Here is a 20,117-nt window from a genome sequence, read left to right on the forward strand (position 1 = left end):
TCTATAATTATAAAATATTGCAGCATCAAATTGGTATGTTACATTCGCTGGCTAGATTTTACATTTACACCCCAAAAATGTATGCATATGAAACAATTAATTTCTCAACTTAACAGTTTTGTTGAAATGCATCATGAACAGAGCATTCCCTATTCTAATATTTTTTCTCGCTAAACAAATTAAGAGAATGGTAATGACTGATTAAATCTGCACTCCATCAGGATGCTATTCATTGTTAATGTATATTACATAAGTCAACAAAATTTTTATGTATTCTTAGCATCCACCGTACTTAGGTTAAGGAAATTGCATATTGTGGCAGTAAAAATACATTTACGTCAAAAATAACACAAAAATCAAAAGATGAGCTCTTTAATTGCCACTGACATTAACTCACAATTATGTACAAACAACTTGAGAATGCTTAGATTTACAAGTCTTAAACCTTGGAAATAAACTAAGGTCCTGTTCTTCTGTATAATTAAATGTAGAGAATATTGTTTACATGACATAACAATTGGATCAATTCATTCAAAAATTTGAATAGATCTACATGATGGAGAATTGACAAGCTTAAAAGGGGCATCCAAAACTACCTAAGCTTTTCAAATACTCCGAACTATATGGTGCTCAAATAGATCTACATTAATACTCTTTCACAAGTAAACAAATTCAATTGTCATTGCATTACATTTCAACCAAGTAGGGTTACATCATCCCAAATAAAGATAAATGGATTAAACCTCCTCATAATAAAATTACACAAAAAGAAATAGATTGTATATCTGTTGTATTGTCTCTGGGTTACATGATGTCCGACTGTTAGATACATCTGAAAGTACTCAAAATGTGTCCATCTCCTAATAAAGTAGAATGGTAAGATACAATGTGTCATGGCATCTGTTCAGAATCATAGCCGCACTAACCATCAACAATAGAAATTTACACTTAGAACTACATTTGTTACCAGTTTAAACCTTAATTTTAGTATCTACAAAATGTCTACATCCATGTCATAAGCCTGTATACACATTACAACAGTAAAATGGCAAACCTTGTGACAAGGGAAAAGGTGGTTTACCACATATTCATTCTCACATTGAAAATTGTTGCATATAACATTTAACAGTGATATTCTTGGCGTAATATGATAATAAGGTTCCCTCTAAGAATATCATGAACATTTAGACATGTCTTGGTTTTTGGTTGTGGGCATATAAGGCAGAGTGGGGGACGGACTTACCATGAAAAAAAACTAAGTTTATTTACCATATGTTACATGTTATACTCTGATTGGTATCAGTGTATTAAGCCCTGAACTTAAAGACCCATTTTATCAAATCTTTGGGATTAACCGGCTTGGTTCACTTATGTCCATGGTGGAAACAAACCAGCTTGGGAAGATGGAACATTATGGTGTCCATCACGGCCATCCAATGCACTTGAAAATTCACCTTGAGATGCACTAGACAGATTCGATGCATGCAAACAAGTTGGAATTTGAATATGAGATTGAGAAGACACAAATCCCATGGAAGCAGATGCATTTGTCTCCAAGAATTGTTTAAAAAAGTCGTGGGCATGAGGAATTTGGTCTACATCATCTCTCGATAAGTTCTCTGACAATTCTTGCACAGGCAAGTCTGCAGTATGCTGGGATGGTGTAGGAGACTCAACCTGCCTTGTCAAACTTACAACCCTGCTTTGGTAGTTTGAACCAGGTGATTTTTCAACTCTAAAATGTGAGGACTGGCTAGAGAATGACACTGGCATCAGTCGCTGTTCATTATATGGCTGACTTGCCAAGTTCTCAACATCATTGTTGAATCTGCTTCTTTTCAAAGGTGGTCCAAACTCAGGACTAGCTGAATCTGCAATACCATCACTGCCCATGTATGAATAGGAGGAAGCTTGATGTTGCTCTTCCTCTCTATGGTGAATAACACCTACATCTTGATGCTTTTGAGTAATATCAACCAGAGGCATGGTAATGTTCCCATCTTTTGTTTGGATCTCATCCAATTTGCCACTCTTTCGTTGACCATCAGAATTCGGAAAAGCATTGTCTATACCTTCATCAGGTTCTTCAGAACGAGCGGAGAGTTCAGGGGAAGAGGATGATTGATTTTTGGCTCTCTCCTGCTCTTCAATGATCTTCTGTAAATATTTACCCTGAGCCTCAATTCGTAATTGTAAATGCCTTTGTACCTGCCAAAGAATGTTCATAATATGTAAGATACCTAGCCATTTGATTAGAGTTTCATATAACAGAAATCATGTAACTTGTAACTTGTAAAATATAACTTCCACAAAATAAGCACATGCTGTTCATCTTGTTGATCCAAGTGAGTTAAACTGTTCTCTTTCCATCCCCCCAACCCAATCTACATCTGAATCATTGCTGGGCTTTCATTACAAAAGCCAAAACATATAACCTCCATTAATAAAATTCTTGTTTTATTCTTTCTTCGCTTATAGTTAACAGAGAAATAGATTTATCTCTATACGACAAACTCAAGAAGTGACTTTATTGACCATATTCATGATACCATCAGGAGGATAGTTGTTTAAGGTGTCTTCCTCACCTACTTGGCTTTCATTTTTCAGTCATTTACTTCTGCAATCTATAAATTTTTCAGAACTACCGGAACTAGTATGATAGGATTTCAATCCAATAAATAGCTGGTGTAGGCTTATACATGTGGCCAAATGTATACTACTTTGTAAGAGAACTTCTCGGTCAAAGTATTTGTTTAACTTTTCAAGATTCTATTTATCATTTCTGTTCATGGCTAATTAGAAGAGGATTATCATTACTAGAATTTATCTGGTAATATTGAAAATTATGCTTAATGGGACTTCTTTTGAAATATTCTTTAGTAATTCGTTGCTTGAAAATATTTAAGGATGGGAGCTAGTTTTGAGGCCACAGAATAAATTTAGCGAATGTCAATATTTCCACTGCTACCATAACTTGATCATTATTCATCCATAATTTCCACCAAAAACAGTTAGAAACCAGGAATCAAACATGTAAACTACACTTCTACTTGAATATCGAATGGCAGTGATAATTGGTTGGAATTAAAGAGCTGCTATCAAAAAAATGAAGTTCTGAAATGTGAAGATGCAGCACAAACACAAAGATTTATCCTGGGGAAACCCGGTGGGAGTTGAAAACCTAGTTGGTAGAGGCAGTTGTTCTCTACCAGAGTGTATTTCTTGAAATAGACAAGTACAAAGTGTGTTACAACCTCTATCAAGCCTATTAGAACTTCAATTTTCTATATGATACAACAATTCAATTATCCTCCTCCAATGATGAACATCATGCTCTACACCTCTTTATACTATATAGTTGTTGGGAAACTTCCCCTCATGTTCTATAAAGATTCAAATGGAATTGGAAGTGGAAAAGTTGATTGTCCATTTCAAATTTCTTTGTTTTTACAATCACCTTTTGCAGGTGATCGTTACAAAACCACCCCCTTGAAGAACTGGTGACTTTGAAATTGGCCCTAAACAAAACCAGCAATTTTGTAAAATGGGTTTTGTGGATGGTTTCGTAACCTGAACATTTTGCTAAAGCATTTTCCTTTGAGGATGAGCTTTACTCCTAGGTCCAATACAGATAAATTGTGGTTAGGAGTTATAAGTATTTTCTTTTTTCGTTAGGTTACAAGTGAAGGCATAACATTATTTCCGAAGGTATTGTCTTTGCTTCATTTAGTGGACACTGATCAGAAGTTAAACATTTGTATATCTTAATAGCACATAATTAATAATAACTCTTCGTTGAAAATGAATCATCCTATGCTCAAAATGTTACCTTTTTCCACCTTAACAAGATATTGCTTGAGTGATTTAGTAGATTGATCTTATTTGCAACTGCTTGCATTTGCATGATATGAAGGTTTTATTGTATCCATAATAGCAAATATAAGAGTTAAAAGACTTGAAATTCTCAATCCATGAATTTCAGTAAACAATCTTATGGAAACAACTATGTGGAAGATTTTTAATCATTGTTTTAGATAACCTCCTTTTTCATTGTGATAATAGACCATAGAGTGTATTCCAAAATGTTGATTCAAACTCTTCTACTCATTTTTTTCACAACAGCTTGTTTTTTCATCAATATAGGAGTTTTAATAGACCTTTTCTCAAGGGCGTAGAACAATTGTTTCTGTAAAAGATTTTTCCAATCAAATCCCTTAGTTTTTTTAAGTACTGGCTTCTTCTAGAAAATTTAGATAAGAATCTACTCTAGAACCACTCTAGACCTAAAAGATTGGATTTCATGAACATGAGTTGGCTTTATCCAATCTTAAATGACTTTAATTTTCTTAGTTTCAATAAATATTTCCTATCTATATGACACATTGTATCCTCAATATTTAGTTTCCTTTTCGACAAAGGCGTACATATACACAAATTATGATTATCATGCCCTGTACGAATTTTTAGGAATATTTCTAGATACTCCTTGTATTTCTATATTTCTTACTAAAAATTAGTTGTCGAGGAACATTATATTTTTTTTTAGGCAGGGACAGAACATATCATTCATCATTCTACACCTTGCGTTCCAATCTCACATCCTTGGCGAAATTGGAAAAGATGTTGTAGTACCTTGTAAAACTTTGAAATTTCTATTAAAAAGTAATTAGGCATAACATCCTTCAAATACAGGATCTCAAGTGACATCAAAGCGTATCAAATATGCAGCATAGAAACACAAAACTTGAGTCCAAAAATTAACAAAGAAGAATAAAAGAGTTGATTCAGTTCCTTTCAGTGAGAGGCACTTGGATCTTGATAGGAATCAAATCATTTGATAGATGTTTGACTGTCTTTGAAAATACCAAGAACCTTGATGAATAAGAAGCTATTCAGAGGAAACATAACCAAGTATTCCAAAGTCTCCATTAATCTCCCCAATATAGGGATCAGAGGCCATCACCACATGTGATACTGATGCATTTGAATGTGCTCGTCTTTTAAAAGGCACAATCCCAACTTAAAAAGAGAAGGAATTTAATTATGCACCATTTTACCAAGGTATCAAGGAAATTGTGAAGCGGTATGGTACCATACTATGTGTCACATTAGACACTAAAAGCTCAAAATACAAGGTAAATGTAGGTGTTTGTAAAATCCATGAATTAAATAATACACTTGTATATAGTTCAACTACTCGCCAACTTGCAAAAATTTCAGCTGGCTGAGGTTTTGCAGTTTCAACACACCCGTTTTTGCAGCTGAGTATTCATTAGTTTCAGCGCAGAACTCATCTTGGGTACTCATAAGTACTTGGCAAGTCTGATGCTAAGACTTAGCAGACACAATCCATGTATAGTAACATGGATTTTACACTAAAAGAGCAAAAGTTTTTCCTTTTTAAGCTTAAACATTCACACATCTTCTTCTCATAGCGTTTGAGCATCTCCTGAGCAGATTGGAGTGATTTTATAGCAGATACGAAGAGTAGATTTAGGAATTTTGGGTTTCCATATTAGCTGTTTTTTTCTCTTTTCTTTTTTTTCCAAGCATGTGAATTCTTCCTATAGTGTTCATATTAGGTTTCTAGACATTAGTTACAGTCATACATGCATTGAATTCAATTTTTGTAACTTTTATTGTTGATTTATTCTATTTTTTATGAATGAAATTGCTGGGTTTTGCCATTGTAGGGTTTATGATTTAGGGACAAAAAACCCTTTTTTTGGTTAATTTAATTAATGCCCTTCAATTATGTTTGAAATGCATTTTATGTGAATTTTATTTCACAACTTGCTAGAAACTATGACATTGCTTGTGACTATGCTATAATTGGACCAGTCTAGGGGAGTGTGATTTGCCTCTCCCACAAGAAGAATCTTAATGGAGGCGTCAATCACAAATACCGTATTGCAAGCATTCCTTCTTGTGACAGCAAGCTATGTAAAAATAACTGCGGAAAAAGCAAAATAAGAGATGTGGGGAGCCCTCGTATTGCTAGAATGAGAAGAAACAAAAGAGGGAAAGAACACAAACACCCACAGTAGAAGCCATTAGTCCTAACTCGGTAATAGAAACAGAGATAGATATGGCAGACACTATAAGCTTTAGTCATCATCCATGCATATGAGGCATATCCCTTCCATTCAATTTGGTCAAAGCTCGATTACAAAACTTTTGTGTGTTAAGAAAGGAGTCTTGACTTTTCTCCTATTGTTAAGAATATAAAAATGCAATTTTAGAGCAATAAAACAAAATCAAAATCATCTTTTGGGCTATAGAGGTCATTTTTGGCCAAAATAAATATTCTTGACTGTTCTACATTAGTTTTGAGATGACTAGCACATGATATTTTCAAGCTCTACAATTTTAAAAAGAGAGGTCCAATCAACCTCCCAAATCAAACGTTGGGCCTCCCACATTGAGAATATAAGAACATTTATGACTTATAATTGTTGGCCAACTTATGGCACATGTTGTGAGATGTCATAAGTCCTCATTGAATGGAGATAATGGAGCCAAAATGAAGTGCCCAAGTTGGTGAGTGCATTTTGGCAAACTTATGGCAAGTGGAAGGATTTTGTTATGTTTAGCCTATGGACTCATCTTGGGATTTAGGTCTTGGACTTCTAACTAGGGGTATGGGTGCCACAATTTGGGTGGTTTTACCTCATGGTGCTGTAATTACTATTTGATGATTTCATGTACTTCTTCTCCTATCTAGAGGGTGCTTGAGATGGAGGTTTTGATAATGAGGTTTGCAGGTATTGTTGGGCTACCATAATTGGTCCAAATCTTTGGTTAGTAATACTCTTGTAAAAGTTTAGACTTTAGAACTTAGAAGTGCATAGTAACCTTTGATTACTAAATAATACATTAAGTTGCAAGAATATGATCCTAGGTAGACCTATAACTGTGACTAAATTCATTGTAATATTCAATTGCTTGAAATAACTATATTTTATAAATAAAGTGCAACCAATATTTTATTATAAAACTTAAAAAGCTTCTCAAGGTGATATTTAATACTGACTCTGAGTTCAAAGTGGCAACTAAAGTGCGAAAAGAAACAGTAAAATAAAGGAAAAAGGGAAATTATTTTAGTTGCCCTAAAAGTGTCTTAAAAAGGAGTTTTGGGGAAGAGAGGGAACTCTGAACAATTTATCAAACTCTATTTTTTGGGAGATTGAGTGGTTCAGTCAAAGGACAAAAAACCTTTTGGCAGTCAGTTTTGTGGATGAAAACTGACCTAGGTGATCGAGTGATTTCACTCAAAAATCACCATTTATGCTATATTTCATTTGTGTGAAGTTTTCAAGATTTTTGTGTTGGGAGATTGGTATTGAAAAGTGAAAATAACTTTAAGTTCATCATTTTGATTTGCAAAAGATTCCAAGATTGGGTTTTAGGGATAAATCATTTACAAGCAAATAATATAAATTTTTGGTATGTGTTGAAAAGACAGATGATTCTATTACTTCCAGATTTCCATTAATATTATTATAAGGATTCTTGAAATCAACAAAAACTTGATTTGGTCTCGAATATGAGAAAATTATATTTCAGAGGTTTGTGGATCCCAAATACCCAGCTGCATATCTGAAATTACTATCATAAGATGAAGGAAGCACTAGAATAATGTTATTTCTGCCCTTTATGTCAGTAAAGAGGCTTATGAATAATAAAGGAGCATTTGTGGAGTCTTAAGAACTGTGGACTTTTAATGTCAATTAGTCGCCTCCATCCAAGTCTTCCATTTCACAATAGAAGGAATCCCCTCATTTTTGAATGGTTTACAAAGGCATTATGCTAGCCGCAATTAATCTGCTGCCAATCATGAAAGATTGTTTTTTATTAAGGGAAAAACAGGTTTTGAGGGGACCTGAAACCCCTTACAACAGGTTTTGAGGGGACTTGAAACCCCTTACAACAGGTTTTGAAGGGACCCGAAACCCTCGGATTTTACAAGGATCCGGAACCCACAAAACAACACTACCAAATGATACAACATAGAAAGCCAGCAGCCCAACCTCAGCCTAATCATCATGGATAAAACATTGAAGAGTCAGCTGAAAAGAAAAGTAGGCCAAAGCCCTACTTAGACAAAATTTCGAAGGGTTTTATCAAGGCTCCCTTAACCTTTAACAAATACTAGGGGTTTTTCCACGCACCCATAACCTGAAGCTTAGCAAACAAGGATCCCAATCCCATAACAGCCAGATCAAAGAAGAGAAGCATTACAGAATAATCTCGAACTAAAGGGTTTTGAAAGGCTCCCCAAACTTTTAGGCTGGGTTTTGAAATGGCTCCCAAAACCATCAAATTGAAACCAGCAAAGATAATCCATCTAAAAGTCAGCAACCTTCCAGCATCGCTCCTCTCCACCTCAATAGGACAAGGATCCACCTCAATAGAAACTGAAAAGACACAGACCACCATCTGAAAAATCCAAGCACCGTTCAACAACACAAAATCCATCGGCAAAGGAACAAGACCACACCAATAAGCAGGACTAATGGGTTTTAGAAAGGTTCCCAAAACCTTAAACAAGAGGAGGCAAAAACTATTCAAGCTCCAAACAAGAAGGCTCCACCAAAGTCTCCACCTCCATAGGAGACAAGTGACAGGGACCCAACAACCTAGAGATGATAGCATTCAGACGACTAGCCTCAACAAGCTGGGTATGTAATATCCCCACGATTTTATTTTTATTTTTAACACAACAAGATCCCGTTAAGGTTAGAATAATCAAACTTACGCAGAAAAGAAATGCTGAAAGTAACCCTTTCACTTTCTAATCACCGAGAGCCCAATATGGGAGGGTGAGAGCATAGGGTGTCAAGGGGATCGTTAACTCAAATAACTGCAGGAAAAGAACTCTCAAATACAATACTAGGCGGCAAGCCAACCCCTTCCACTTTCCAGCGGGATAATGAGAATACTGAAAGATCACTTGGCAGTAAACCAGTCAAGGACAAGCCAAGAAACTGAAGAAGCAATCACTCAACTACTTATCCAACAGGAGGACTTGAAATGAAATTACAATCAACTCTACCGCTTATGCAGCAGGAGGATAGTATTACAATATTCAAAATAGGCAGCAAAGCCAGCCTCTTCCACTTATGCAGTGGGACTAAGAGCAATAATCCAATTAGATAGCTGTTAGTACTACTAACTAGCTTTACAATACACAATATGGATTACAATTTTAGGGAAATCACTTCTCCAAAGATAGGCGGCAAGGCCAGCCTCTTCCACTTATGCAGTGGGACAAGAAAGAACAATAGAAACTACTATTAGTACTACTATCAGCATTACAATATGAATCATAGCATATAAGAGTGATGAACCAAGTGCAATAACATGACCAACAGCTGCAAATGAAACCAAATCCTTTCTCTTCACACCAATGAACTCACACACCCCAAAACCAACTCCAAACACCAAAAACTCTAATTCTGATATACTCCTAGCACGCTGAAAACACACAGACCAGCAACACCAAATCCCACTAAAACACTCACAACTCACCCAATTCTTAACCAAATGACACGAAACTGAAAGCAAATGATCACTAGGAGGTAGGTGATCATTCTTAGGACAACAAAACATGGAAAAACGACCCCAATAATTTATGCACGCATTCCAAAGTGCTCAGCCACATGGTACAGCCAGCTAAGGTACAATTTTGCAAAAATAAAATCCAAAACACCATTTTAAGCTCTATAAACTTGCAAAATGAATTGCCTAAACCATAAAGAAAGATAGATGAAATACCCAGAATGAGGAAAATGACACACTGAGACCTGCGACCAAAAATCCACTTAAGCACACACTGCAACCAGCAACATGAACACTCAAGAAAACACACCAAAACATCTGAAACTGACACAAATTCTGCAACATTGTTCTTCAATCCAGTCCTCTGAATCATAGTTTTAAAACTCGTGGACTCGCCACGGACTCGCGAGTCCATGGGAGCCACGAGTCGACTCGCCAGGACTCGCCGAGGCGAGTCCTAGCGAGTCCATCTGAAAGACTCGCGAGTCTTTTGCAAGGACTCGCGCGAGTCTTTTGCATGGACTCGCGAGTCTTTCAGATGGACTCGTGCGACCCAGAGAAAATGTCATGCAAGCTTTAAAATTGAGTTTAACATGTGAAAAAATTAGGTCTCTCCGTCAGGATTCACTTATACTTTAAGTTATATTCCATATATACTGTCAGGATGTTTGAGAGTGGTTTCGGACCTCCAGGAGTTATAATGCAAAATCTAGTTTTTGGAGGATTCTTCAATTTCCAGACTTAGTCAGATTTCAGGATCAGGAAGACATTCCAGACTTAGCCAAATTTCAGGGCATTTGAAGATCAAGATGACATTCCAGACTTTAAGTTATATTCCATATATATTGTCAGGATGTTTGAGAGTGGTTTCGAACCTCCAGGAGTTATAATACAAAATCTAGTTTTTGGAGGATTCTTCAATTTTCCAGACTTAGTCAAATTTTAGGATCTTTCGGCGATGCCCCTTGACCCCAACTTGGGGGCATTGCTCCAAAACCCCCGTCGAAAAATATGGGGGGAAATTGTGCCGATGGAAGTAGGGAAAATTTAACCTCCGAGTCTGATTAGGCTCCATATAAAAGCATAATTAGCATTGAAGAAATCTTGGTATTATACATTTTAGAGTTGAAAGTTTGAAACTATGAGTATGTGACATGTGTAATGTTTCAATTATGGCTCTTATGTTCTCTAAATGCATTAATTTCTTTATGTTTTTTTGTAAAACTACGGTTTTTTTTTTTGCCGAGTCCTTGCCGAGTCTTTCACGAGTCTTTCACGAGTCCGAGTCCGAGTCCAAATTTTTGGTTTGCCGAGTCCGTGGCGAGTCCGAGTTTTTCAACTATGCTCTGAATGAAGAGCAATCTCTAGCTCGACTAGTTGTTGTATTGCAAGCAAGAAATCAAGCTATGGCTAGGAGGTAAGCGTTCCCCGAAGCTTTCACTCTGCATTTCGATAACATTTCATTATAAAAAATTCTTGGATACCAAAAACAAGAGCCCAACACTCTTATTTATAGACTTTGTGTCTCCAAATTCAAATTCACATTCCCTCCAAATGAACACGAAACCCAAATGCACATTCACTTCACATTATTTTGAAATTACATTTCATTTCTCCTTTCTCCAAATCGACCTTCTCATAGGAGAAAATATACTTTATAAAAATGACAATAAAATCATAATGTGGCATCCAAGGTAGATAAGTGAAATATATTATAAAATTAACTTATTTCTCCATAAGGCATCCATCTTGCCTTATTAATATTTCACTTTATAAAGTATTTTTCCTTAACAATAAATCGCCCAATATATAATTAAGGAAATGACTTAGATATCAATATAACTTAAGCAATCCCTTTAAAATAAATCGTCCAACCTTTGCCTTAAGTTATAATTTAATTTAAAACACCATTTTTCATCAAATAGGGATGCCAGAAAACCATCAATTATTGTTGGACCATAACAAGTAGTAACTAGAGCAATTATTTTCGAAGCATCATTTATCAAAAAGACGGGGGTCTGAACTTGCCAAAACAAGCTCCAAGGATATGGGGAAACAAGCTGAGAGAATTGCCCTACCAGAAATAGTCAATGAATTGAGCTGAGTGGAAGAACCCTTGCCAAGAATAGCACCAAAAAATGCTTGGAAGACCAATTGCTCAAACTGACCTGTCGGAAATAGCCATCTGAATAGGCCTGCTAACATCCTACTAAAATAGAACTACTAAAAATAGTACTTACTAAAAATAGTAAGTGTTTCCAAAGTGATTTTAACCACATTCTGAGCAGTTGTCGCACTTACTAAAAATAGTAAGTCCGGAAAAAGTCACCCGATGCAGATGCATGTCGAACCATCTTGAAGCTCTCTGAAAACCCAAAAGGAATCCAGAATCCAAACTGTCAAACTCCCACATACACCCCCTAAAAACACCAAAGAATCCTCCTAATGAATAGGAAACCCTAATTTCTGCTCCCGACTAGCCTACAAGCCTCCGAAACGGCCAACTAAACTAATCACTGTGGAGAAGGGGACATTACAGGGTAATAGAGATACGCAAAAAATTCCATCCAACTTCATCCAACCAACCACTCTTCCCCTCAATAGAAGAGTTATTCACCTCTATAGAACAGGCTGAGAATAAAAGATAGATGGAAGCCATAGCCACGACATTGATCCTCTTGAGAAAAGTAGGAATAGTGAAGCACCCAGTCCACACCCCTTCAGAAAAGAAGCAGGAACAACAACCCTCAAGAGGATACCCAAAAACACAAACAAAAAGGGCCAAGCAAGCCCCCACCACAAAAACCAGAGGCCTCCGAAAGCAAAGATCTTGAGTAAAACCTCCTGCAACACCAAAGCCATTTCCTTGAGTAGAGGATCCCCAACCAAAACGCATCCTAAGGGGAGAGAAAAGCCCAAAAGCTCAAGGGAAAGCCAGAAGACAGAAACACCCTCTGGAACTTCAAGGATATCTGCATCTTTATCTCCATCCGAATCCCAAACTCCCCCAACACACGCGCACAAGATTAGTGCAAAACCACAGTCAGGAGAGTAACATTGGATCAGAAACCCATCTCAGACCACACCCAACTGGACAAACAGAATAGAGAGAAATCCGAGGAAACCCGCAGTACCATCGCAGCTCCATCTTAGCGCTCTTGAATAGCCACGAGTCAAACCAAAACACACTGAGACAGCCAAAGAGACGACACCCAAACAAAGTGTATGGGCTAGCTGTAAAGAGTAGACCCCTCCCACGAACCATTGAACTAAGGGGGTACAAACCACTCCCACCTCAGTCTTCAATCCGCCATCTTCCGTCTCCTCTACATCTTCTTCCCCTATAGAAACCCTAACCTTTGAACCACGCCTGCTCTCGCTCTCGCTCCGGCTCCCACTCATTTCAAATTTACTAATGCCAATCATGAAAGATTGTTATTAAATATCGTTTGAAAGCAATATAGGTCATTGCAATTACTTTTAAAGGGAAATCGTGAGCTTGTGTAGTCAGAGTTGTCATACATCTCCAAGAAAGGGATTGTGACTTAATTTAGAGAGTGAGGCACTTCCTCTTCCAATACTTTAAGACTCTTATTCTTCCAGCCAAAACATCAAGGTACAAGTTCTAATAGTCTGGAGGAGCGCCATTGCTGTTTGAGGGGTTGTAAGGAGGTATTTGCACCTGCAGCAGTAGTATTACTTCTCAGAAATATACAAAAGATTATACTGTCCAATAAGAATACTTTGATCTATCCAGTTATTTAGTCTGCAGCAGTGTCCCTATAATTTATGTTTTGCATTTCTTTAGTCATTAATGCAATACTTGGAATACTTGCCAATTACTTGATGAAATGTCCCTATATTCTCAACGAAAGCAAGGTGTTTGTAAAACTGTTAATGTAACTGGAAGTCAGTACAGCTGTTAAAACATTTGATACTAAGAAAAATTGAAAGGTCTCTTAGTAACGAACAGTTTGATGAAATGTCTATGAGCCAAAAAAATGAAATTGCAAGTTTATTTAAAAGTCCTTGGTGGAGACATTATACTGGTATCGGAGCCAATTCCTGCCAGCCTGTGGGTAGTCAATGTTGATTGCATGTCAACATTCAACAGTTGTATATTGGTGTTTAGTTGGGTCAGTGGCTAAAGAAAGATGAAGACGTTTCCAGAATCTATGATTGAACTATTGCAAGTATTTGGAAAAATCAGAAGGATCTAACAACAATGATATGGGAAAATGGGACTATGAACATGAGCTCGCCAAATTTCTTAATCAGTATCAAGAATTACTTGAGGAGTTCAAAGACCATGTTTCCTTTGAAAATTACTTGAAGTTACTCGGAGTGGAGCATCCAAGCAAAAGGGGCCTTATGACTACATACTATGACTACATACAAAGATCAAGAATAAATAATGGTGTTGACAAATATAACAAAAAAAAGAAGATAAGAACTCTAGTAACTTCAGATCAGATTATGAAAAGTATGAATCAATGCAAAAAGTACATATGAGTAGAATTTCATGATGCAAAACAGAAAAATATCTTAACAAAAAATGATGATGAAGTTGAAATTTCAAGAGCATCCACAAAAGAAGTGTAACACATTTTGTTTAGAGTGATGAGACAGAAATAGATGGGTGCACAAACTTCTTTCACGATAGGCAGGTTGACTTTATAGAAAATTCAGTAGAAGGCTATGTTGATTTGGAGCCTGCTAAAATTATCAATTCAGCAATAGTTGATTCATAGCTTGAGCAGAGTGCTATCATGTCATCTACTCAAAGATTTTGCAAGGAAACAATCAGAGGTAGTTGATTTTGAAAGTCATGCTGCTCCTATAAATAAAGACAATTCAAAAAACTTGTGTGGAGAGCAAATTTACTTTGTAGAAAAAAAACCAAAGCCTAAAGAAGTGCATGAATTGAAGAATCGGCTCTTGTTCGCTGAAGAGAAAGAGGTACAGATTTTAAAAAGAGTTGAAAGTACAAATAGGTATATTGAAGACCTCATTTGGAAGGCTCAAGTTGAAGAGAGCATTCAAGCATTGAGGGGGATCCCAGTCTTGCAAATGTAATGTCCCTTTTCTGATTATATCTTAGCCTAAATTCACAAATCCGAAATGAAACAGAGAGTATAATATAGTTAGAGATATACTCTTCCCTCAAGAATAAGATGAGATAAGTCTGTTTTGGAAACATGCAACCAAGTTAGATAACAATGAAGATGCAATTCATGAGACGCATCCATTTCTAGGGTTGAGAGAAAATATGTTTATAACATATAACAAATCTAAACTATTATGTGGGGGTTCAACCATAATGGGGTTTGAGATAGGAGACATGATAAAGTGCCCTAAATATCCCCTACCCTAGGCCCAAGAGCAGAAACTCTGTCCCCCTTGGCCTCATGTGGCCTTTTGCCATCTTCATGAGGTGATGTAGCTAGTGAGGCGTGCACGTCGTTCCCCTCCATCATGCCATCCTTCTTACCCTCTCATGATTGAGGATCCCCTCTAGTTCACCTCAACAATTGATCAATATAGGGTTCGTAGGGGAAACTACAATAGGGTGCCCTTAAAATGACCCTCTACTCTAGGCCCAAGAGTGGAAACTCTGTCCTTCTTGGCCCCATGTGGCCTTTCTGCCATCAAGATGGAGTGGTGTGCCTAGTGAGGGATCCGTAGCTGTTCCCCCTCCTTGCATTCCTTTCCTTACCCTATCATGACTGATTACTGCAAGTAGGAAATCATATAGTTGTTCATAGTATTATAGGTATATATCATGCAGAGTATCAAAACTCGCCGCGAGTCAGACGAGTTTCCTAGTTGGCGAGTCGAGTGAAGCTCAGCGAGTTTTGGTAGCTTGTGACTCAAACTCGGCGAGTTTTTCACATAACTCACATGACTCGCGAGTCAAGCGAGTTATGGACAAACTCGTTGAGTCCAAGCTCCAGGACTCGCGTCGCGGCAGGTCACGTTTTGACTTGCAAAAAACAAAAAAAAAAAGTTTTTTGACATGTTTTTTTTTGTATTTCTTTTTCATTTAACCCTAAAAGGTCTTCTAATTGCTAGTTGTGAGAAGAAGAGAGGAAAAGTGAGAGAGAGGAAGGAAAACAAGAGGCCATAGGTTTGCAACCAGCAGGGAAGAAAAGCATCAAGGAGACCACATATCACATTGGGGAGGCCATAGGCTTGCATTGAGAGCATGAAGGAGTCCATAGCAAGACTTCTCAACTCATTTGAAAGAGGTAAGTGTTAAACTTTGTAGAATTTGTTGGTATGTTAATGGATTTTTTCATTTGTTTGTTAAATTTTTTACTTTAACAGTTAACTTTACAAATCTTGAATGTTTTTATTTTTTTAGTTTAACTTCAATGAGAGAAGTAGAATAATAGCAAAGTGCAAACCCTACATTTTTTTAGAAAAAAAGTGTAAACATGTATTTACAATTTTTTCTTTAAAAAAATTAGGGTTTGCTGATTTTTTCTATTAGTTTATAACTTTATAAAATTTTCTTATTGCAGCAGCCTTCACATTTTAAAAACATTCATTTTTTCACAATGCCTAAAAAGGATGAAGCTTGGAAATATACTGAAAAGTTTCCTAGCAGACAAAAAATAAAACAAATTGCCATCCGTATTTTGAGTCAGCCATGTAGCGCTTCTGGATGTGAGCGCAATTGGTCCATGTTCGAGCACATCCACTCGAAGAGGCATAATAGATTGTCTGTGCAGAGGTTGAATGATCTTGTTTTTGTTCATGACAACCTCCGTCTTAGGACTAGACAGTTTTTGGACACTAACTCCTCTCCGATCACTCTAGCGGAGATCGATCCAGAGTCTGAGTGGATCGTTGAGTCTATTGATCCCGTCTTCACTGAGGAGGACCATGAGTGGGTTGACCAGGCAGACAAAGAGGTTGAGGTTGTGGCTATGTGTTGATGTGTATTTTGTACACGACCAAACACAGAATAAAATACTTAAAGGTACCTTATCCTCTCTTGATTAAAATCTCTGAATGCTGAAGATGTCGCAAAAAGGATCAATCGGGATGACTTCAAGGTTCTTTGCTGTAGGATCCCTACGTGTGGATAAGCTCTCTGTGGTATGATGTGATTTTGCTGGAATCACAAGGGTACTTACACTTGACGACCTAAACGTCTGATTTGCTGGAATCACAGGATTTCACTAGCCTAGATTTTTTGAAAAAAAGGAAAAAAGGATGAGGGCGAGGGAAGGATCTAATTCTGACACTAAGAATGTAGGAGCAATGAATGATCTTTGATGAAATTCTAACTAAGTCTTGTTTTGACATCCCAGGACCATCTCCACAAGATTAGTGCGATCTTCGAAGGAAAACTTTATGATGTTCAGATCATCGCTACAGGCATACACACCATCAGGCTGATGCATATCAATGAAGAAGCGACAATTGAAGTTAAGCTTAAGCTGAATGATTCCAGTTGACTACACAAGGCAAGTCTACAATCAACAAACTACTTGTAGTATGGATATACGAATTTCGCCATCAATCAAACACATTTCTTCCACTCATCTAATAACATGAAATCAAAACTAAGAAGTATAGAGACCATGCAAATTGTTGAATCGACCCATAGATTTCACCATTTCTTCAATGAAGTTTACAAGCCTTTTACAACAACATCTTGGCAACAATCTTTGCCTTCTCTTTCTATTCTACTTTAATTGCTATTCTATTAACTGCCTATTCACTATGTCTAACTATTCACCTTCTAACTACCAACTATTGACTAACTATCCCCCTTTACAAATGAGGAGCCAGGGCTTATATAGTGCCCTGTAAGAACCCACACCTAGTGGACTCTAACCAACCACAATTTTCAGTGTTTGGGTTTTGCTTGAGTTTTCAATGATGTTTCACCAAGGAATAAAGAAAGTGCAAATAACATATGCTGCAAACTAGAGTATGGAAATGAGAGCTACAGCCATAAGCATTTTATCGAACATTTGCCATGCAATTCCTATTATGAAATGTTGACTTTCAACTAGGGACATTAAGACAAACAGTTATCTTGCAAACTGAAATAAATACTACAAATATATCATATGCAACTCCTTTTTATTGATGTCCCAATTACCACAGATATGAAAGGGCCAAGACTCTTGGCTGACAGCTGAATATGATATGAAACAAAATACCCAGGTCTAAGTACAATGGCAGCATACAACCAACTTCGAATGTCTATTAAATACTGAAATTAAATGCAAGAGAACCTGATCCAATGAAGCGCCTACGTTGTGGGTAATGTAGCAACTCAAATACCATGTAAATTGTGAAGCAACATGTGTGGCTGCTGCTGCTATAGTACAGCCTCCAACAATTATAAATTCTGCCCAAATTCCAATGTCATGACAGCAGCAACTAATCTGGAAATGAGCAGCAATTAAAACCCTTGAAGAACCCTTGAGTAGACTCAACTAAGATGCAATAGACTGTAGCGATTTTACTATTCACGTATCACTGTAGCATTTCACTATTCACGAGTTACTGTTCATGCGCACTGTTCATGGCACTGTAGCGCACTGTTCACGGCACTGTAGCAGTGGATGAAATAACTTGCAATTTGCTCTTAAAACCTTGAATAACTTGTTGATAATCTCTCCCAACAAGAATGATATAACTCCATGTGCCAAAGAAGGATGATTCACAACCAACTATAAATGTTCTTCAACAATAAACTTCAAACCCTTGTAGAAAACTTCACCAATTTGCACAAATGAAAGAACTGAAGTATTCTTTCCCACAACTGCAATAATTCAGATGTTATTTCACACCTTCAAAATTGCTATCAATAGGAAGTTTTCGTTTCCTATGATCAAAGAAGAAAATTGCGAAAGCCCTAGGCTCCACAATAAAAATCAATCAAAATACTATTCATCAACTGGATGTCGAGAATGAACTCTTGCCTTTCCTTTTATTCTTTCCTTAAGAGAGCTCAAACACCTTCCTGGCCAATGTGGGATAAAAGATTTATTCCCACATTAAATTATTCACTTAACGCACTTTATTATATTAAAGTGACTTTATTATTATAAAGTTACTTTAGAACTTTATAATAATATTAAAATATTAAATAAATCACTTAAGTCACTTAAACTTTAATATCTCTTGATGTACTTGTCTGATTGCTAAACCGTCTGAGCCAGGAGTCGACTCTCCCCGTTCTCCATGTGATTGGATGCCTGTCTAAAAATAGAAACCCTGAATAGTGACTTACTATAAATAGTAAGTATGTGGAACTGAGTCTAGAAATAGCTGCAAAGGCCCAATCAAGGTTGACATTGCCAATAAGCTCTGCTCAGGTGTCTTTCTATTAATAGGAACCCTGACCCTCCCAAAATAGTAACTTACTATAAATAGTAAGTGTGCCAATCTGAGTCAAAAAACCTGTGCAAAGGCCAAAACCTGAATCCAGCTGAAGAGTAATGTCTCTAATCACCAAGTAACTGCCACACGAGGCCCTCTATCAATAATTGTTAGCCTACGAGGGTCAAATGATAGGCTAATTCTTACAAACTCTGATGCTCGCAAAATGGGGACATTACAGTCCGCCCTCCCTGAAATTGCTTGTCCCCAAGCAATCTCCACTGCAAAGAAACTCCAATTCTCGGGAGGCCCAAAAGGAGAATTGTGAAATGTCCCACACATCCTTAACCGACTCCTGTAGCACCAACATAAACATAGTTGCGCACAATATCCCTGGATCCCAAACCCGGAATGGAAGTCTGCCAAGCCTAATACCCTCTGACTTCCTTTGCGCTACTCTGATCTCAACTTCACCATGCCAGAAGTGGTGAAGCAAACCAATGGGACCCATCCAATACACTGTGCCAAACCTGTCGCCTCCTGGATCCCAAAACAACTGAACCCCACATCCATTCGCCATATAGAGATAAAAATATCTGGAAGCGTCTATAACACAATATCTCTCTACAGCTCTCGGTAAACTCCCATGGATGTGATAACTAACCAAACCATCATGCCCACTGACACCATAGTCATCCTGTAACCATGTACCCATAAGAAAACTTTGTGACATAGAAGTAGCAAACCCTGTTGGATACATATCAGCATGATGTATAACTGACAGCTGTCCCTGCAAGTAATCCCCCATAAACTGCTGAGTCGGGCGCTCGCAACTGCTAATCCCATCTTCTGAAGATGATGAATACCCGTCCCACAAAGGATGGCATCTCGGAGCCAATCCACATGGATGCATCATCAAGTCCTCTGTGTGTGGATCAAAAGAAAAATGATGAGCACTCCTCACTGTGTAGTCGCGGTAAAATGCTCCAACCTCTGTCAATGGCTCATCACTAACAACACTTGAATCGAGCAGCTGATCCCTTTGATTTTGAAAAACAACAAGCTGGCATCCAAAATCAGCTGCATGGGATGAAGTGACAGATTTGCTTCCAGGAGATGGAAACAAATCAACATGGCAGCCATACTCCCAACTAGATGACACTCTGCAAATGCCCTGTGAGGACGGAGTAGCGTTGTGTACTACCACA

The 20,117-nt window shown here is 37.4% G+C and overlaps 1 protein-coding gene across 4 annotated transcripts in view; it reads right to left on the reverse strand.

Moving 5' to 3' along the window:
* Nucleotides 1-758: 758 nt before the first annotated feature.
* Nucleotides 759-20,117, reverse strand: part of LOC131053083 (protein PHOSPHATE STARVATION RESPONSE 3) — a 101,500-nt gene continuing 82,141 nt past the window's right edge. For all 4 annotated transcript variants that reach the window (XM_057987686.1, XM_057987685.2, XM_057987688.2 and 1 more), the window contains one exon: nt 759-2,208. In XM_057987686.1, the coding sequence (XP_057843669.1) occupies nt 1,369-2,208 (840 nt within the window). In that variant the 3' untranslated portion in view covers nt 759-1,368. The remainder of the gene's footprint in view (nt 2,209-20,117) is intronic.

Source organism: Cryptomeria japonica, chromosome 9 (assembly GCF_030272615.1).
Source record: "Cryptomeria japonica chromosome 9, Sugi_1.0, whole genome shotgun sequence".
NCBI lineage: Eukaryota > Viridiplantae > Streptophyta > Pinopsida > Cupressales > Cupressaceae > Cryptomeria > Cryptomeria japonica.